Source organism: Triturus cristatus, chromosome 4_2 (genome assembly GCF_964204655.1).
Source record: "Triturus cristatus chromosome 4_2, aTriCri1.1, whole genome shotgun sequence".
Lineage (NCBI taxonomy): Eukaryota > Metazoa > Chordata > Amphibia > Caudata > Salamandridae > Triturus > Triturus cristatus.
The window spans coordinates 38,625,914-38,647,708 of NC_140586.1; the positions used below are offsets into that span (position 1 = coordinate 38,625,914).

Here is a 21,795-nt window from a genome sequence, read left to right on the forward strand (position 1 = left end):
ACTGGCTTTTCTCATAATCTGTGCTAGTATTCAGCCTTCTCATTTATGTGCCCATTGGTGGACACATGTATGTGGCCAACAATGCACCGCTCCTAGGTAAATATATGCGCTCTCTGACTATATAATGAAGCTTTACCGAAGGCCTCTGCTGCGGGGAAGCCGCTCAGCCTGCTCATTGTCCCTCAAAACGCCCCAATGTACCTCTTCGTGGAGTTTCTTCAGGAACTCAATCTCATCCATCAAGGACTCAATCTTGCGCTCCAGCTCCAGGCGCGATAGGGTAGCATCGTCCACATCCTGCATCGACGTGGGGTCAAAAGAAGGAGAGGACAATGAGAACGACTGACTGCAAACAACAACAGAGGGACAAAAACAGAGGAAAGGGAAAATGTGTGCAAGAAATGGGTTCACATGGGGAGTGCTGAGGTAAGTAATGCAGAAAAAGGCTCCAGTGAAAGAAAGTTTTTGAGGGGAGGAGAGTGGTAGGAGGGGAAAGAAAGTGTGAGGAGCAGGCCCGAGAGTGTGGACAATAACAGAGTGATGATACAGAGGCAAAGGACATAGAGGAAGAGGACAGAAAGGGTGCGTGCAAAGAGGTGTGAAGACAGGTTGTGAGGGAGAAGAGAGAGTTCAAGGGAGAAAATGAGTTGTGACAGGAGATTTAAGTTTGAGAAAGAGAAGTGGGTGCGAGGGGGGAGTTAAATATGAGGGCAAGATGTGCTGGTGGAAGAAGAAATCAGTGCAAAGGAAACAGAAGGGTGAAGGGAGAAAGATAGGTGTAAGAGGTAGCGATGGTAATAGAGATACCAGGCATCAACAAAGCAAAATGGATTTTTTATATACATTGTATTACATTTTTCTATGTATACACCAGATTTTTCATACCCTAAGCAATGTATACCCCCCTCTTTCCCCGAAAAATGTATTTAGTTTCATCATTTCACCTGTATGATTATTTTCTACTGTATTGGATTACATACTAGTTTCTTAACTTATCTTTAATAAATTTACTCTTTAAAACTTAAAAAAAGAAAGCAAAATGGAGGGGAGAGACAAAAAGTGAGAAGCAAATTTCTGAGCTCACCTTACGGAACATAATGAGGTTGTTTTCGGCTTCTTCCCGCTTGTGAAACTCCTCATCCAGCCTGTGCAAAAGAGAGATGACAAGTGAGTGAAGCCACATCAGCAGCAGAAGGTTTAACTGCACAATCACTGCTAAAGCACCCTCACCTGAGATACACCCGTAGGGGCGGGGCCTGAGACTTGCATGAGTCCCTGCTCATTAGTGCCTTAGCAAGCCCGTCGCCCCACCCCTTCAGAGACACCAATCTATGATGTCTTTCAAACCCATGTTGCTCCTTCTATTCAGTAACTTAGTAAGCCTACTCTCCATTCCTGACACTACTTTAAGCCCCTTGTGACCTCCATGCCTTTCTTATTCTACACCTTAGCAAGCCCAGCCTCCATCAAAGGCACTACTCTCAGAGACATGCATAGACATGGTATTTATGGCCAGCCCATGTTCACCTTCACTCAGAGACACTAGTCTCTGCTGTATCTGTTGTCTAGTGTTTCTGCATCATCAAACCCTCCCTATGCGTGAAGAAAATATAACAAGCATTGGCATAGCCAATAGGTTTCGCCTTTGGGAGCTTATAAGTGTTTAGCCATGCAGCACGCAAGCTGCAAGGTTACAAACTTCAGAAAGTACATTCAGCAGCCGGTCACATTTCATATATCAGCGGCAGGAGCAGAAAAATACCACCCTGCATGCCCTGTGGGAAGGATTAAGCAAGAGCATTAACAAGAGAGACATGGAAAGCAGCAAGGCAGTGTTGGACAGGTTGAAGGGTGGGTGGATGGGTGTGGGTCAGTGTTGTATAGGTTGAAGGATGGGTGGAGGGGCGTTGGGCAGTATTGGATGGGTTGAAGGGTGTGCGGATGGGCGTGGGTCAGTGTTGGACGGGTTGATGGGTGGGTGGATGGGTGTGGGTCAGTGTTGGACGGGTTGAAGGGTGGGTGGATGGGTGTGGGTCAGTGTTGGACGGGGTAAAGGGTGGGTGGATGGGCGTGGGTCAGTGTTGAATGGGTTTAAGGGTGGGTAGATGGGCGTGGTCAGTGCTGGATGGGTTAAAGGGTAGGTGGGCGTGGTCAGTGCTGGATGGGTTCACGGGTGGATGGGCGTGGTCGGTGCTGGATGGGTTCAATCATGCAACAGGCCACGCTTGGTGTTGGGTGTAGGTAAGAAGCCCACGGGCGGCAAGGCTGGGCAGGTTCAATGCTTCTCATGTGTGGCTGTCCCGGGCGCTGCAGGCACTGACCTTGGCTCAGGGATGAATTGGCATGGCTTGATGCAGAATGTTTTTGGTTAGTTTTGCTTGAAATCGATAAGACTGGCGAGGACAGGTGCTGTTACATGGGCAGGGTTCAGTATTGAGGTGCAAGGGACAGTGATCTAATGCCTCTGAGCAGCAGGCGACAGCCCGATATATGAACACAACAAGACAGCCCTCCTAAGCCAAGCAGCCCTCCAACTGCAGAACATGTGGTGCCGCGAGATAATAACGACTTCTCACGGGTCCTGTTCAATAGGTAGACAAACTGAGCCCCGCCCCCCTCCTATACTGCACTGCCCCTTCTGCTGCCACCAAAGGCTCACAGACGCAAACAGCACCTACGTCTTCCTCGGTCTCAAAAATACTTCAAGAGTGCTCAGCAGGTTCATGTGCATACTGCGGAGACATGTCGGTACCCTTCAGATCACAGTGGAAATCCAAGCACGGCAGCTTAGCGATCAATCAGCATTCTACAGTGCGTGTGTGCAGTGGAAAAGGAGATTCCACGCTACCGGGGCACATCTTGATCGCACATGCCGATGCCTACCCGCCCCCCTTGAACCACTAAGTATCGTCAGAGATGCTCCTACAGCAGAAACTGCAACTAAAACAGGCAGCTCATGCCATAATGAGGGGTTACATGCGTGCAGACATTCGTGTCCTAGCGCTTGCATGAGTAGCACATTCTGGTACTTGTAGTCTTGCTGCACAGTAAATCTGCAAATACTATAACCCGAGCTCTGCTCACTCCGCAAAGAGCATTAACTTAATTCAAATACTGTACAATTTCTCTGGTTGGTAGTAAAAGACCGTGGTTTATTTAAGTTTGCTGCTCGACCACTCGCAGTTGTGTCGACTATCACTGCACCCATACATCTCAAAACAATGTGGCAGCTTGAATAACAGCCTGCAAGAAAATGAAAGCCAAGCCAGTGCGAGCAGGCACATGTAAACAAATGCATGCGCCAAAAAAAGGTAACTCCAACAACACGTGGGCAGGCAACCGGGCATGATTCAATGCCTTGAATAACAGCCGGCAAGAAAAGGAAAGCCGAGCCAGCGCGAGCAGGCACATGTAAACAAACGCGTGCGGCCACACTAATTGTAAACAGATGGCCCCTGCGCGCCGCTGCTTGCTCCCGCAAGGTGGATGCCAAAACAAGCATGAGTCTTTTAAAAGTGCAGACCAATTCCAAAAGGTCATCCCCTAGCGCAACGCATGCGCGCTGCGCTAGGCTCGACCTAAAAACGAGGGGAGAATTGCTTAAATTTACATTATTTATAGATGCTCAACTAATAAAAACCATTGTATAAAAAGAAAAAAAAATTGTCAAAATAAATAAACACTAGTCCTATAAAACTTCACGTTTTGCCAATATTTAATGAGTTCAAACCACTAGATTTTGAATTTTTGCATAAAAAAACAAAAAGATAGCTAAAAGATCAAGCTATGTAGCATGAAAATTTGGCAGAATGATCATCCAATTGCTGCCTTAAATTGGCTGTCATCCTGACGTGAAACATTCTATGAGAGCTTTGCGGGGGGGGGGGGGGGGGCATGAAGTTTCCTTGCTGAACAAGTCAAAAAATTGACAAAATGAGCAGTTGGTCTGTAGTCCGTGTCTTGCAGGGGTTCAATCACAGCTCTTCCGCACGTGCGGCTCCCTCTTGTTAAAAAAATGGTTATTAGCCAATATCTATGTCCTGTCTGCTGGGCAAGGCAGGTACATGTTATATGTTCTTGTCTCCCGTCGATAAATACGTAACCTGCATTACTTTCTCCCAAATGGGTTGTGGCAGCATGGGCCAGGTCTAAAGTGGGTTGCCTGCCGAGTCAATCCATGATGAACTGCCACTTAACTGTAGAACTGTAGAAGACCGGCCAGCTGCCAAGTAGGGCTGCGGGTGCAGGGCTTTGTAGCTATTAACAAGAGGGTGGGCATGGATCGTCTTGCCAACCTACTCTTGTCATTGGTGGAGGAGAGCCGCCCATGGCTTTTTTAACAGAGGTTTTGAGGATTGACAAGGTAGTCAATGACTGCCTGAGGTCCCCTAGTTGTAAAGTTGTGATTACCTGTTCAAGATAAACTCGGGCTGGAGGTGATGGTCCTTGGATCCGCATTTCTGGCCATAGGAGCTGGTTTAAAGTGTCGGATTTCGTACTACAAAGTTTATGGCAGAGTTTTACATACAGCTCCTGGTGCATTGCATTTTATCTGGCGAGCCCAAACTCCAGCTGAATTTGGGACGGAGATGTGCTGTGTGGTAATCTAAAGGCCTTCATATACGTGTTTGAGACCAGGCAGTCCAGAAGCTACGCGATCCTGCCACGCAGGGCTTCAGTACCATATGAGATGGTCGGGATCAATTTGTCCTGATTACACCTAAAAGTGGCTTTAATGAGGGCCCAGGCATGCGCTTTGCAAGTTTTCCAAAGACGTTTTAAAGAGCTCCAGCTCTATTGCAGATGTATTTCCTGTGGGGCAGGAAAGAGCCACAGCTGTCAATTAAAACTCCCAAATACATGTCGGTGTTATCTTTATGATAAATAAATAAAACCACTTACCTTGCGCTCACCGCATCTTAAGTGGGTTTATTTATTTATTTAATATTACTTAACACTTCGTCTGTCGACTTACACCAACCCCCACCCCGGCCCACTGCTCTTACCGGTGCGAGCCGCTACTGGAAAGAAAATGGTACTGGAAGAGCCGCTTAAGCATGGAATTAGGAAATGTGAGTATTCTGAGACCGTTGAAGACAACACAAGTGATGTACACTCTCTTCCACATATTTCTAGGATTTTCCCACCACTCCATGTTTCTAAGGTCCACGCGTGACTACTTAAGCCAGTCCCGATTTTTCCCTAAAAGTCTCGGACTTGTAGTCTTATTTAACTCTGTATGAAACCAGGACTACAAGTCCCAGAATTGTAAGAAAAAAACTGAATCTGGACTAACTAGTCGCCCATGACCCTGAAAAACGTAGCAGCTACGTAGCGTTGGGAGTTAACTAAGCCTGGACGAAGCACTACGCTACGCTCGCGTAGTTTGCGAAGTTCGCGCTACTTCGCACTACGCGAACTGCACGTAGCACAGTGCGAACACGCATTTTTTGCTTGCTCGCGGTCCTCAACGTCAAGTTGGCGACCGCGAGCAAGCAAAATGACATCGCGGCGAGACTTTTTCCTTGTTCGCGATCAGCAACATCAAGTTGGCGATCGCGAGCATGGAAAATAAACCTCCCGGCGAGATTCCCAACGCGAGGAGGTCAGGTTTCTCATTGCGAGGGGTCGCGTATGCTCGCGACCGCTCGCGATGAGAAACTACCAGTTCGCACTGTGCAAGATGCCATTTTCAATGATTGCACAGTGCCGGTTGCTTGTCCGCACTGTGCAATCATTGAAAACAACATCTTGCACAGTGCGAACATGTTACTACGCAGTTCGCGAAGTGCTACGCGTAGCGCGAACTTCACTTTGCGTAGCTTCGCGACGTGCTACTTCGCGAACTACGCCCACCCCTAGAGTTAACCCAGGCACTCCTAAAGTTATATCACGATATTTGCACCACCAGGAGCGGAGTATGTTGTCTATTTAAAAATTATGTTATCATCCTACCTTCGAATTGGATTGCTCTAGATATAGTGTTGAAGAAACCCAGCCTATTTTCCTTCACCCACCGTTTTAAATGCAAGCACTGCTGCCAAGGTATAAGATTGCAGACGCCCATAAGGTTGAAGCAAAGCCACCAACAGCTTTGGAGTTTCCCAGGTCCCGGATGGAGTAGCTCATCCTGTCTGCTTTTGCTTTGCATTCTGGAACTTGTTGTACTCCTTTAACACCATTATAAAATCAGTACTATAAGGCTGAGATGGCAAAGCAAAACTAGGCACTGGATGAGCTAGGCATGCATTGAGCGGGGAAACTTGTGATCTGTACCAGCTGCCCCCACCCCAATGAGTCAACCCTAAGTCGCTCCCGTGGCTTTAGCCAACAGAACTGTGCATGCTAGAGCCTGTAATTTCCATTTTAATATATATACACATTTTAAATGTGGGGCTTAAGAGACCATGCTCCAAAGTGTCAGTGACTACAAACCAGTAATGGCTGAAGGTTGCATGCTTGAAATTAAAGGAGGAGAAATGGGGTGGCACTTGGCGGTTATGATGAAGGAGGGGCTGCAGAATTTTTATCCTGTGCCACGGCAGGGCCATATGGATGTTCCAATGAGGTTGCCAGCAGCTGCAGATCATGATGGCCGTCTAGAATGATTTGGAATTATTTATAATGTTAAAGCGCTGTGGTAGAGCTCAATGACACGGAAAATCCCACCACAATGGATATGTTGGGTAGACTATCTCTCTTAGAAAGGAGGACATCATTGGTCACAGTGAGCATCAACCGCTGCAGTCTGGGGTGGAGCCAGGGCTCACAAGGCGAGGGTTTTGTTGCAGTACAGGACATAAAGAGGATCTGAAAGTCCTCCATGACAACCATCTCTAAGAGATGCATTCGCTGTCTACCACACCCACCTCTAAAATATTCCTTTCTTCATCTAACACACCTGTTTTGAAGTGTGGCCTTCGCCGTCTAGCACAGCTGTCTCTAGATGTATTTGCAGTCTAAACACCCAACTCTGAGATAACCCTTAGATCAGATAACACACCCATCCGAAAAGGTGCCTTTTCTGTCTACCACAGCCACATCTAAGAAATCTACTAGTCATCTAACGAACACGTCCAGTGATCCCTTCGATCATTTAACACACCCATCTCTACGACATTAACTTGCTGTCTAACTCACCCATCTGAGCGATCCCTTTGATTATCTAACACACCGATCTCTAACATACCCATCTAGCGAACGCTTCAATCATCTATCACACCTAACTCTAAGTAACACCCCCACCATCTGATGTGCACCTCTCCTTGACATCCCTTCGATCATCTAACACACCCATCTCTGAGCGATCTCTTTGTTTAACACACCCATCTCCAAGACATTTACTAGCCGACGAACACACTCATCTCCGAGCAATCCCTTTGTTTAACACACCCATCTCCAGAGAGGATTTACTCCCCGCCTGACACCCCCCATCTTTAGAGGTGGACTCGCCATCTAAAACACACATCTCCTAGTGACCACTTTGATCATCTAAGACATCCATCCATCTCTCAGGGATATCTTGTCCGTCTGACACAGTCATCTCCTGGACATGCCCTCAATAATCTAATACACCCACCTCTAAGAGTACTACTTGCTATCTAAACACACCACTCTTCTAGACATCTATTTGATCATTTAATTCACTAATTTACACGAGATACCCGCGTCGTTTAACACATTCAATCCCTCAAAGAGATCACTTCCATCATTTAACACACTTATTTTTATGAGGTGCCTTCGTAGTCTAACACATCCTGCTCTTCAAGGGATGCCTTCCGCCTCCTAACAACCATCTGCAAGAGATGCATTTGCTATCCAAGCACACCTTTCTCCTGCTGATCCCTTTGAACATCCAAGGTATCCAACTCTAAGAGATGCCACATGGTCTAACACATTGATCCACTAAAAGGATGCCTTCAACCATCTAACACACCCATCTAGCAAACCCTTCTATCACCTAACACAACTAACTCTAGGAGGTGCCCTTACTATCTGATGCATACATCCGTGCTTAATTTGTAAAAGAATTATTGTCAGTGTCAAAAGCTTCTGCTACGAAGCTGCGGCTGGTGTAGTTTAATTTTCACGCGACAAATATATGGCTGCACAGTCTTCATTCTACATCATGTCAATTTAATTAACTACTAGTCATCCCTGTCCCATTATCTCACTCCTACAAGTTCCTGCTTCCTTCTTATGAGACATTTTTTCTGTCTTTTTCTTCACTCTTTTTCCCCCTTTGTGTGTTTTCCCTCTTTCTTTTGGGAAAGGTCAGATGAGGAAAAATAAGTGCCGGTCCTCAAATGTGAGTGCCCCAAATATATGGCCCCCACCAGCAACCAGGGGCTCAAATTAAACACTGTATGCATCTCCTTAAAATACAAATAATTTTATTGCCCAATTACTTAAAATCATTTTAATTTAAGTTCCCTTCAATCATCTAACACACTCAACTCCAAGAGATGCTCTCGGTATCTCACAGCCATGTCTTAAAGAGATCCCTTCGATCTCCTAACACAACCATCCATAGAAAAGGTCCTTCCTGACTAACACACCCATCTCTAAGAGATGCCCTCATCATCAAAGATACCCATTTTTAAAGGGATGGTTTTGACCATCTAATACACCCATCTCCAAGAAATTCATATCCTTGTCATCTAAGTTACTCATCTCCTAGCGATCCTTCGATCATCCGACATGCCCATATTTAGGAGACACCCTCGTTGTGTAACACATCCACCTCTTAAAGAGATGCACAGGTCATATGGCACAAACGTCACTTAAAGAAAGCCCTTCAATCACCTAACACATCCATTTACAAGAAGAACCCTCATCATCTAACACATCCATTTATTAAAGAGATATTTTGGCTATCTAATGAGCAACTCCGGGAGATAGCCTTGCTGTCCAACATACAACTTCTAGAGATGTCTTTGATCATCCAACACACCCCTCTCTAAGAGATGCCCTTGTTGTCCAAAATGTTCACATCTTAAAGAGATGCATCTTCCTATGACACATCCATCTCCTAAAGAGATGCCTTCAATCTTCTAATACACCTATTTGTTCAAGTGTGCCTTTTGATCAACTTAACATATCATTTTGAAAACATTTGCCCACCGTCTAACGCATTCACATCTAACACACCCATTCCTAAGAGATCCGCTCGCCATCTAAGCTACCCATCTCTTAAAACGAGGCCCATGCTTGCCTAACAGCCCCAGCTCTGGGTGATGCCCTATATTGTCTAACACACCCATCTCTAACAGATGTCAACGAGGGTTTGTCACAACCCACTTCACAGGTTTTTCAATTGTATCCTATTTAGTGTTTCTATGGGCTACTGAGCCCAACTAGGGTGCCAGAGTGTTTTACATACAAAGGAAGTAACAGCAGCCACTGCATGTTTGAAGTGCATACAGTCCGAGAACTGCAAAATCAAAACATTATGTAAGATGAAAAGTCTAATCAATACATATAGTGCAAGATTATGTGCAGAAGTAAAAGAAGTAGTAAGCATGAAAATTATCAATGTACACACCAATCTCATAAGCATTCCTTGTATCGTCTTTTATACCCATCCTATGGAATGTCCTCATCTTCTAACACGCCGCCTCTTAAAGAGATGCCTTTGCGGTCTAATGCACCCATCTCTTAAAGACATGCCATCGATGACCTATCACTCCAGTCTGTTCAGGCGATCCATTTAATCATCTAAGTCACCCACCTCTAAGAGATCCGATCTCTGTAGAGACGTGCCCCGGTTAATGTAACACTTGGATCTCCAAGAGATGCCATGTAGTGCCTAATTGGGTACTATGTGCATCTCTAGTACACGACGATTGTATATACTACTTATCCCAAAAGATGCCAACAACTGTAGGATACACCCATCTCCAAGAGATGCATTTGAGAATCGAACATGCCTATCTGTTGGCCACCTCAAACATCAAACAGCTATCTGTAAGCGATGCTCTCATCGTCTAACCCATCTGTCTCCTAACGGTGGTCTCTATTGTCTAGCACCCACCTACCTCTAGCAGGTGCTAATGATTGTCTACCACACCCACCTCAAGAAACGCCAACAATTGTTCGATACACCTTTACTCTGAGAGATGTATTTAATCGTTTAACACACCCATCTCTTAAAGGTATGTATTCGCTCATTTGACACATGCTTCTGTCCAAATAAACACTTTGATCATCTGTCGCGCCATTTCTGAGAAATGTGCTCATTGTCTAACAAGCACACTTCTCAGAAAGATGCCTTCCATCATCTAACACGCCCATTTTCAATGGATGCCCTTGATTGTCTATCACACCCAGCTCAAGAGATAACAACAACTGCCGGCCTCAACTGTTTTCAGGAGAAACTGTTGCTTGTCTAACACACTCATTTCTTAAACAGATGCCTTTGATCAAGTAATACACCTAATGCAGGCATTTCTAAAATAAAAGCCCTTGTCTGTGTAAGACACCCATCTACAAGAAATACACACGATCATCTAACCCAACAATTTGTGAAATAGATACCTTGGACTGTCAATCACACATATCTCTTGGAAAGACGCCTCCTCATCCCAACACACTCATCTCTATGAGAAGCTTTCTGTCTTCAAACACATTCTTTCCAAGTGATGCAAACAAAGGTCTAACGCAAACTTCTCAAAAAGAAGCCCTCGATCACCCAAGATGTGGTGTGAGCAGCAGGTCACATTTGTATTTGGCAGTGCCAGCACAGCTTTTCATCCACCAAAAGTTGACCATTTGAGTACTATTCCATTTAGTAAAAGTTAAACGTTATTCACAGCATTTAGAGACAGCCAAAGTGTGATATTAGGATCCGCACCAAAACAAGTTATTATTATTAACACCACAATCTTCAAGAAATGCCCCTTATAGTCTAAGATATTCATCCTGCATGTGATAAAGAAATGCCCTTCATTGTGTAACGCACCCATCTCCAAGAAATGCCCTTAACTACTAAACACATGCATTACCACCCGATGCCTTTAATCATCTAACGCTTCACCAGGGTACACCCTGAATTGTCCAACACAAATGTCACTCATATAGTAATATCCTAGACCTCCCTTGATTGGTTTTACACACCCATATGGAAAAGGTGTCATGGATTGTTCAACACAATGATCTCAAAAAGATGCCTTTGATCTTGTAATTCGCCAGTCTCCATGAGATGTCTACTGATGTCCAACACGTAACACACCCATCTCTAAGAGGAGGCTTGGATCATTTAACACACTGATCTTAAGAACAAATGCCAACAATAGTATAACACACTCACTTTCAAAAGATGCTTTCAATCGTCTATCACCCCCATCTCCAAGAAATGCCAATGATAGTCTTACAGACCAAACTCATGAGATGCCGTCAACCATCTAACCTAAAGTGCCTGAGATCTGCTCTTGAGCATTTTATAAACTCAACCCCAAGAGATGTATTAGAACGCCTTAAGACTCGTATCTCCAACAGATGTCAACTGATGTCCAACACGTAACACACCCATCTTCAAGTCTTAAATCTCATCTTTTCAAGAAATATCCTCAAGGGCCTAACTCTTGTATCCCCAAGAGATGTCTCAAATGATCTAACACTGCTGTCTTCAAGATGTCACTGATTGGTTAATGCACCTAACGCATCTAAAGCATAAGCGCTAGAGGTATGGGTGCCCGGGATGCTGCGGCACCCCCAAAATAATCATGCTTAAGTTACGAAGGTGAATGAGCAATAAAGATGCCTCTAAATGTTGTTTTTGCTGTGCTAACAAAGACAGAGACCAAATGTTAGGCTATGTCTTCTGATGAATTGCGGCTTATTCTTTTAACATGAAGACTGATGTTAACTTTTCCTTCTCTGATTGCAAAGCGAGACACTTTTGTAAAGGGAACAATGTGGCAATCTTTCTGGTGTGAAAGAAAAGCTGAAGGGTGTTGTTTTTTTCTCTAACCCACAGCAAAATTTAAATACCAATAGATGAACTGTACAAATATTTCAAAATATGTCAGCATTTAGGAAACCACAAATTAATTGCTTTGTTGGTATTTCTAAATTGTGGTGAAACAAAGATTTTAATGGAATCAAAACAAACCAAGACCCTTTTCTTGGTGATTCCTATTTGCTGAAACCTGATTTCAACACATTTTCCTTTGTGCGCTATATAGTTTTATCAGCGAAACTGCATGTCTGTGCAATGTTAGTGGCCATTTCAATGGAAAATGTGCTGTCTGTAAATTACAGTGCACTACCATACTATGCCATGTGACAGTGTGCTCCAAAATTCACCCCCAGCTGCATACGCCACCCTTACAGCTCTCTTGCTGCATGGGCGTGGCTCATTTGCTACACTTGTTCTTTGTGCCACACTTGAACTTTTCACAGTCCCAATGAGTTCAGTGATGTAATACTGGTGGCAGCACCTTCATTCTGAAAATTGTTCCAGCACCACTTATTTCAAGTGATGCCAACAATCATATAACTAACACCTCCCCAAGAGATGCTCTTGATCATCTAAAGTGAAAGTAAAACTTAACTGCATATCAGGCACATTGCACCCTTATGCACAGAAACAAGACTAATAATTTAAAAAAAAAATCTTTATTGCAAATTGGTTATATGATATCATTGTGCATAAAAACAAGGCTACAAATTGCACAATCATCTTCATTTGCGAACGGGCCCCAGCAATACATAAACTATAAAATTCAATTTATCGCCACAGCAAGTGAGCACCCTAAACAATGACCTAAAGCACTTATACATTTTACAGCTTTTGCGCAATCTGCATTCGTCATTCCAATTAAATAGTTTATACATGCTGCCTGTGCAATATAAATCAAATATAACCTAAACATTGGGTTTAAATAAAACGTTCTTGCATTAATAAGTCGCTGGCAATTACAAAGGGGATGAGTACAGGATTCTGAGGTGACCCCGCATAATGGGCAACTCAGGTTAGATGATGAATATCTCTGATCCCTATACAAAGGTTTTTCGGTTTAGAGGAATCTAAAGTGGAGAAACTGTCTCTAACACTAGGTTTCTTAGAAACAGCTAAATAACCTTGATCATAGGCCACGCCCATCTCAGGAGAAGGCCTCACTCGCCTGCCACACCCATCTTCTAGAGATGGTACAGACTGCCTAACGCCCATCTCAGCAGATGCCAACCATGGTACATGTACAGCCACCCCCACGAACGGCTAGCACACCAACCACAAATCCTGCCTATGAGTGTTGGATAATGACATGCACTATTAAGCTGAGACAGTAAGGTAAGGTTAGCCCTCATTGGTTGAACACGACCTGCAAAGAACATATTGGAATTGTGGACAAAAATATTGCCATATTTTGTTTCTGGTTGGGGCTTGATGGGGGTGGTGAGGTGCCAGGGCAAGCCAAGTTGGGTTGAATCATACTGTTATTTCGCCTTATCTTTACTCCTCCCTTTTTCTTTTAACGCCGGGATGTACTGCTATGCCATTGACCTACAACAGGCCTTCCTTCATGGCTTTGTCGCTGATAGTCAACCATAAAGGGAAAAATGTAGGGAGATTTGGTGACATGTTGACTAGAAATGTCATTGTAAGCCTTTTCCATTATTTTAAATAATGTATCCTTCTCTTCATATAACAAATGCCTGCCTTGCTCACTGTATTTGTACATCATATGCATCACTCTTCCCTTCTTTTGGGAATTTTGTTAAACCAAAAAAAATCAATAAAAAGATATAAACAAAAAAATGAGTGTTGAATACTAATCTCCAAGAGGTCCGAATGCGCCTCCTGGGAATTCTGGCAGATTCGAGAGCCTGTCCTTTCTTGCGTTAACAATCCTTCAACGCCTTGCTGTTGGCTAGGGTTAATAATACTACAAAAGGTTAGGGGCTGTAGTAAAGGATTAAGTTAAACACTTTGTACTACATCTGTGTTTCAAGAGCGTAAGTGGGCAGAGAGGTCGAGATCCTGCCCATTTATTAAAAGTGGGCAGAGCATGAGTTGCCTCCATATTTATCCTTTGCTTTCCCAGTGTTTTACCTGCCTGGTTCTATACCAGGATATGTTGTTTTTTAAATTTGTTTACAGTGTTTGTCATGTCCACATTTGTTAGTAGTGTTTTATGCATTCATATATTTTCTAACTTTACTTCTGGCGCCTTCCCCACTGGAGAGTTTCACACTGTGACCTTTCATTCCGTCGCGACCATATACTACCTAGGGTCCCTTCCGTCTCATATATCACGACCTCTTTGTCTGCCTCCTTTCTCATATTGTGACCTGATTTGACCACCCCGGCTCCCTAGAATCATGTCATAACTTCTAAGGACACCCTGATCTGTTATTTCCCTTTCAGTCCTACATCGTGATCTCCCCTTCCAGGCACCTATCGCGACTTTGTATTGCCCTTGCATTCTCATATCGTGACCCTTCTACCCAGCAGTCTCTTTGTCGGGGTTCTGCAGACACCTCGTCTCGGGATGTGGAGAGGGGGTGCAGGATTGACAGGGGCGGAGGGTCAGAGCCACGCTTGGGCTCAGCTGGGGATGCCTTCCCAGGGACCGAGGGAGCTGACCTCATATTTTATTCATGGCCCTCTGACCACAGGTCCCTTGATTCAACCAGAGGCAAAGGCACAAAGTATTGATTGTATCACAGTTTCTTGGAGCCACAAGAAACAACGTCTGTGTCCTCTGAGTGTGTGTGGCGATGGGGGAGACATGGGGGGAGGGGAAGGCAAACCGGCCTGGAGAGTGGCAAAGATCGCTAAAGGTGGGGCACAGTCAGGTGCATATCAGGTAGAAGGTCATAGGGTAAGGGTGCGGCTGTGGGGCATCCTGTTTGCGGGCCCAGCACCTCCAAACAAGATTCTTTTAAGCCCACTCCTACCATGGGACAGCACCGGGCCCACCCCTGTGCCAGATGATTCTGGCAGAGCAAATTCTCCCGGCATCTTGTGGGCGGTGCCCATCCCTGGGACAGCTCATGCCTACACCCAATGCAGGGAGCCCGACCGTGGTAGGGATCTCCTCCAGCACTTGGTACAGGTATCCTGGGTCTTGAATGCTTCTCTCCCCTTCCCTCCTCGGAACTTCCAGCAGGCCCCGCCCAGAGACCGCACCTGCATGCTACCCCCTCAGAAATCCAGTGCAGAGAGCCCCTCCCTCCAGCCTAACCCGCTTCCCCCGCACCATTCATCCGGAGTTCCACCCAGGGAATATAGCGACCCCCGGGGGCACCACCTCTAACACCCTTCTCCGACCCATGGCTACAGCCTTGTCCCCGAGCCCCTGTGCACTGCCCCCCGTCATGGGGTCTGCACCTGCACCCTAGGAAGACAGCCCCACCCAAGGACGGCACCAGCCCCTGTGCGGGTGCTGCACTCTGAGACTACACCTAATGTTCCCAGCACCCTGTAAAGGTGGCCCCGCCCAGGATGGAGCCCGCCCACTCAGTCTGTGCAGTAAGCCCCCGTCACAAAGCACTGAGCGACGACCAAGCCCGATGCAAGTGCCCCCTAATGGCCTCCTGGAATCTGCACCCCACGCGCTGCGGAGTCAGAGCCCCACCCCAGCACTGCACAAACGCCTCCTCCTTTCATCTCCGTGGGCGGGGTGCCCCGATGCTGAGCCCCGCCCACCACCCTCCGCGGAGTCCTTCTTTATGGGACGAATCGTCCCCACCTCCCAAAGATAGCGGTAGGACACCCACCCGTGGCGCTGCACTGCCCATCTCCGACCCAGCAGCCAGGGCAGACAGACAACCGCGGGTCAGCCCCTGCCCATCCTAAAAGGACCAGACCTGCAGGGTTCTGTGTAGAGAGCCCCGCCCTGCACCCAGCGCAGAGAGGCGCACTGAGGAACTCCACCAGCCCCTCCTGCCCACTCGTATTCTGTGCAGGGAGCCCCACTCAAAGACCACCGTACCCCATAGCGATTAACTTCCTGGTTTCAGATGCAGGTATTTCGTCGGGACTCCCACCCTCGGTCCCCACACGCACCCTAACTGGGAAACATTGAGGCCTCTTGCACTGTGGGAGTTGCAGTTGTGGGCTGCTTTCATTGTACCAAATGGACTCACGCCCCTGATTATAAGGATGTGCAGGAATAAAGCAAAACCCCAGGACTGCAAACATAGTGCCTGACCAGGAGAAGCTGGAGAGGCCATCCTGGTGGGCCCCTTCTCTCCGACAGACTGACCTCTCTGCTGGTGGCTCTCCGGGGTTCCCACCACTCACTTCTGTGTCCTTCTGACACTATTAGTCCCATTCCACCCCATGGCCCACTTGCCACCACCCCGTATCAGATGCCCATGCCCCATAACCTCCTACCCTCAGTTTAGTAGGCGTGGGCTCTGTGGCAACAAGTGGGGCAAGTTGTTCCCCGTGGGGTCCTGTGACCCCCCTGATTCTCATGCACTCCTCACCTCTGCTAGAGAAGGCCACACCCTCCAGTGGTTTGTCCTTAGGGTGCCCGCTGCTCATTGACCAACATACAATGGTGACCGGTGATTGAGAAGGCCCAGTTCCTCAAACAGTTGGTAGCAAACCCCTTACACCTCTCAAATCTGTGTAAGAAGATTGTTGTTCCGCTATTAGGTGGTTCTCTCTGTGCAACCCCTTAAACGCATAAGACCCCACACCTCTGCTTGACAATGCCCAGATCCACCAACAGATGGCTCCCAATGTGGTCCCCCTTTCCCAGTCTGCCTTAAAAATCTCACCACTGCTTGTCCGGCCCTGGCCTCAAACAGGTGGTCTCCCTGGGTTCACGCCACCGCTGTCCCAAACCCCCTTCATAACACCCCTCACCTCTGTCTCGCAGGTCTGTCCCTGGATTATTAGTAGGTAGTCCCCCTGGGATACCTTTTGTGTCTAGACCTCCCATTCCATCGCCTCTGCTTAAGAAGGTCCAGAGCCTCCAACAGGTGGACTCCATCTGATCTGTTCTGAGACTGCCTTAGAACTCTCACCTCTTCTTTGAGCAGGCCCAGCCCTCGAATAGGTTGTTGTAGACCCGCTTAAACATCCCACCTCTGCTTCAGAAGACCCAGATCCTACAGAAGGGTGTCCCACTGGGGTCCAACTGGTCCCAGGCTCCTCAGTTGCTCTCGCCTCTGCTTGAGAAGACTCAGGATCCTGACCTGCACCAAATAGCCCCCTCACCTCTACTTTAGAATACCCAGGTTCAGGGACCAGTTGGCCCCCCTGGGGTCCCGCTCCTCCCAGCCCCCTCACCTCTACTTTAGAATACCCAGGTTCAGGCACCAGTTGGTCCTCCTGGGGTCCCATCATCCCTATCCCCCTCACCTCTGCTTGAGCAGGCCCGGATCCTGCACCAAATGGCCCCTCACCTCTACTTTAGAATACCCAGGTTAAGGGACCAGTTGGTCCCCCTGGGGTCCCGCTCCTCCCAGCCCCCTCACCTCTACTTTAGAATACCCAGGTTCAGGCACCAGTTGGTCCTCCTGGGGTCCCAGCATCCCTATCCCCCCCACCTCTGCTTGAGCAGGCCCGGATCGTGCACTAAATGGCCCCTCATCTCTACTTTAGAATACCCAGGTTCAGGGACCAGTTGGTCCCCCTGGGGTCCCGCTCCTCCCAGCCCCCTCACCTCTTCTTTAGAATACCTAGGTTCAGGCACCTGTTGGTCCCCCTGGGGTCCCGCTGCTCCCGGCCCCTCACCTCTGCTTGAGCAGGCCCAGGTCCTCCAGCAGGTTGTCCCGCTCCACCGTCACGCGGTCGCGGTCCTTGCCCAGCAGCTCGAGCTGGCCCCGCAGCTCCTTGAGCTCCTGCTGGAAGAGGTCAGTGGCCCGCCGGGGCTCCTTGGACTTGACCTGGCCGAGCTCGACCACCAGCTGCGCGTTCTGCTGCTCCAGGTAGCGCACCTTCTCGATGAAGCTGGCGAAGCGGTCGTTGAGCTCCTGCAGCTCGGCCTTCTCGTTGGAGCGCGTGGTCAAGAAGTCCTGGTTGACGGCCTCGGCCAGGGCGAAGTCCACCCGGTCGTAGGAGGACCGGACCACGGGGGCGCTGGAGCGGGCCCGGTAGGCCACCGGACGGGAGACGTGGATGGGCGAGGGGGTGGCCATCAGTCTGCCGGACGTCGAATAGCGAGAGGACGAGGAGTAGGAGGCCGGGGAGAGGAGAGGGGCCCCGAAGACCCGGCGGTAGGAGGTGGACGCAGTCCTGTGGCTCCCAATGTGGCTCATGGTGCGGCTGGTGATGGAGAGCACAGGCTGGGGAGAAGTGATGCACTGGACAGGGCAGAAGTACTCTGGGAGAGAGTGGAGAGAGGGCAGCAGGCAGACACCGAGATAGAGGAAAGGGGTGGGTAGAAGTGTGGTGGACAGGTAGAGGTTGGGAGAGACAGGAGGGATGCTCTGGTACAAGTTGCCTTTATAAGTCACCAGCAGGCTGGACCAGAGGAGTACAGCTGAGCCACTCCCAGCTGGAACAACGCCCAGAGCCTGTACAGGGAGAGGAGGCGGGAGCTGGGATGAGAGGAGAAGGGGCACTGCCTGAGAGCCCTGCCCCAGTGCGGATGAGGGGGCGTAGGACGAGAGAGGGGTGCGCTATCTAGAGCCGCGCCCTAGGGTGTGGGAGGAGCTAGAGATGCCAGACAGGGCGAGACCCGCAGAAGGATGGAGCAGGGAGATGGGGACCAGAGACCGGTGTACGTGCACTGCTGAGAGTTCTGCCTATAGATGGACGATAGGTTAGGGGCTAGGGAAGGGGTGCGCCTTTGAGGGTCGTTTCCTAGGCTGTAGGCTAGAGGGGGGGGGGGGGGGGCAGCGAGACACCTGAAGAGAGACCCGCACAAGGATGGAGCAGGGATCTGGGTTGACAGAGTGCGCACGTGCTCTGCTGCCCTGAGTCCTGTCCGTTAACATATGGAGGGCTGGGAATGAGAGAGGGGGTGCACCTTTGAGGGTCGTGTCCTAAGGCGGCTATACGAGGAGCTAGAGATGCGAGACGGGGTGCCTTGCGGAGAGTTCGGCACAAGGATGGAAACTCCCCCCAAGCGCTAGAGTGGGTGTCGAGGGGCGGAGGCGCCTCGATGGGTATGGAAATACATGAGTGCAGTGCTGCGAGCCCTGTAAGTAATGATGGGGAAGTGGACGGTATGAGGGCATGCTCATGCTGCTAATATCGGAGAGGGATGCGCTGCTGTGAACCCCCTGCCGGCTTCGGGCTGGGGATGGTTAACTACTGACAGCACTGTATAAGTTTTGAGTGCGGAGAGGGTGTGCGCTGCTGAGAGCCACGAACACGTGGGATCTGTGTGGTGAGCTATTGATGGACCCGCAAGGGAAAGGCGGGGCCGGGGGGGGGGGGGGGAAGAGTGGTTGGTACTGCCGAGAACCCTGCCCATGCCATGGGGGTGTGGAGCTGGCCAGCGATGGGAGGAGAAGTACTGCTGAGAGCCTATCCCAAATGATGTGGTCGGCACGCCAATTCTTTATTTGAGCCGGTGGTTACAGGTGGGACCAGGGCTTTAAGGGGCAGAACAAACAGGGGGGGGGGGGGTGCTTGGAAGGCGCGCTGCCTATATAATTATAGGCTTGGCTTAAACCTTGCGTAGCGTGTCACCCTGGCAACTGGCATATTGTGCACTTTGCAGAGAGGCCAAGCACTGGATGGCCACGTATAGTGCCGATATAGGCAACCACGCTCCGCAAGAAGAACATAGAATGCACAGCAATACAATAAACACACAAGACATATTTGTTGGAAAACATTGTGCTGCAGGTTTATTTCATACAATAAATATATGCCAACGTGGTGGGTTAACTTACGGGCAATCCAAGGGCAGGCAGAAGAGACTAACGTTAGCTGCCCTGCCCTCCTGATGAGCCAACTGCACCGTGGCCAACCCAATCGGTGCTACCATTTTCTGGGGATTATCCCCCTTAGATAAGGTGGACCACCAGTCCATCCCTTTACACACACCTACTTAGAGGTGGAGCGTGTTTAGGCAAGCCCCCGGTTGCTCAGGCTTACAACCGCCCAAAGGACTAGCGGGGAGGCGCCGTTTTCTTCCAGGGTCCTGCCGTAAAGACCCCTGGGGTTGTCTGGCATATGCACCTCTATTGTGCTCCTGAAGAGGGTACCCCTATGTACCACTCAATACAAATGAGGGAGAAGGGGTGCATTTAGAACCAGCATACAGGCCCCAATAAATTCAATGTAGCACCAAAGGAGTATGCAGTTCCTGTAGGGTGGGGTTAAGAAGAGAAGGAGGCTAGGTTGGTCAACACCCTTATTCAGTAGTGGTGTGGGTGTCTCCGAATTTGGGAAGTGGGGCCCTCACACACCCATTTGGGTGTCATGCTTCATCGTCATAGGGCTTGCTCCTCGTCAGGCCGGCGCTGCAATGCCTGACGGGCACCCTATGAGGGGCTCTTTGTTAGAGATCTTTTTCCCAAGCCGTATTGGTGAGGTGTGTGTGAGGGGCCTAGTTAAAAGTTAACGTCATGAGTTTTCCTGGAAAACAGGTGCCGGGAACCGACCCCTCGTTCTGTCTCGAGGATGAGGCTCACAGATTAAAGTTAATTTTGGAGCACCACCCCGCCTCATTTTATTTCTTCTCACATCACCTCACATTTACACCACTAGGCCTCTCATACGCACCTCACCTACACGGCTTGGGAAAACGATCTCCGACAAAGAGCCCCTCATAGGGTGCCCGTCAGGCATTGCAGCGCCGGCCTGACGAGGAGCAAGCCCTATGATGAAGCATGACACCCAAATAGGTGACACCCACACTCCACTACTGAGTAAGGGTGTTGACCAACCTAGCCTCCTTCTCTTCTTTCCCCACCCTACAGGAACTGCATACTCCTTCAGTGCTACCCCTATGTACCATTCAGCCTCCAGATCGCCCTGTAACTCCGCCTGCAACATAAATTAACAATTTACCATGTTCCTTCCCTGGCTACACACCCCAGCCAACACGCCGGGTAATGCGATAGGGAGGGAGACGGCTTGACCAGGAGGAACCAAAAGGACAGACTGATGTGTGGGGGCTGGTGTAAGTACCTCGCCCCAACCCTCCGATGCGCCGGAAGTGACGTGGAATCGGCGCCGGACTTTGGGGACTTCCCAGGGTTCCGCACAACTAGACGTGGGAATGTGCCTAATGTGGCACTAAGGTGGCCGCCCTTTTGAGTGGGCCCACTGCGTGTGCCGTGGGCAGCCTCATAGTGCCGATATAGGCACCTTCCACCTGCAAGAAGAATACAGCATGCCCAGCAATACAGTAAACACACAAGGCATGTTTGTTGGAAAACATTTTGCTGCAGGTTTATTTCATACAAGAAATATATATATATATATATATATATATATATATATATATATATATATATATATATATATATATATATATATATATATATATATATATATATAAATATATATGTGGTGTGTTAGCTTACTGGCGATCCAAGGGCAGGCAGCGGTGACTAACCTAAGCTGCCCTGCCCGCCTGATGAGCCAACTGCACCATGGCCAACCCAATCAGTGCTACCATTTTGTGGGGATTATCCCCCCTACATACCGTGGACCACCAATCCATCCCTTTACTCATGCCTTTTTAGGGGCGGAGCTATCCAGGCAAGCCCCCGGTTGCTCAGGCTTACAGCCCCCCAAAGAACTAGCAGGGCACCGTAGTTTTCCTCCAGGGTCCTGCCGTAAAGACTCCTGGGGTTGTTTGGCATATGCAACCCTATTGTGCTCCTGAAGAGTGTACCCCTATGTACCATTCAGCTTCCGGATCGCCC

General features: G+C 48.5%; 1 protein-coding gene across 1 annotated transcript in view; it reads right to left on the reverse strand.

Annotated features, from left to right (window-relative positions):
- The window catches only part of LOC146832889 (peripherin-like), a 64,732-nt gene extending 46,209 nt beyond the window's left edge, over nt 1-18,523 (reverse strand). Inside the window, exons 1-3 of the mRNA XM_085600334.1 lie at nt 17,699-18,523; nt 1,085-1,145; nt 202-297 (exon numbers count right to left, since the gene is read on the reverse strand). Coding sequence (XP_085456460.1) covers nt 202-297; nt 1,085-1,145; nt 17,699-18,222 — 681 coding nt within the window. The 5' untranslated portion in view covers nt 18,223-18,523. The remainder of the gene's footprint in view (nt 1-201; nt 298-1,084; nt 1,146-17,698) is intronic.
- Between the last annotated feature and the right edge of the window lie 3,272 nt (nt 18,524-21,795).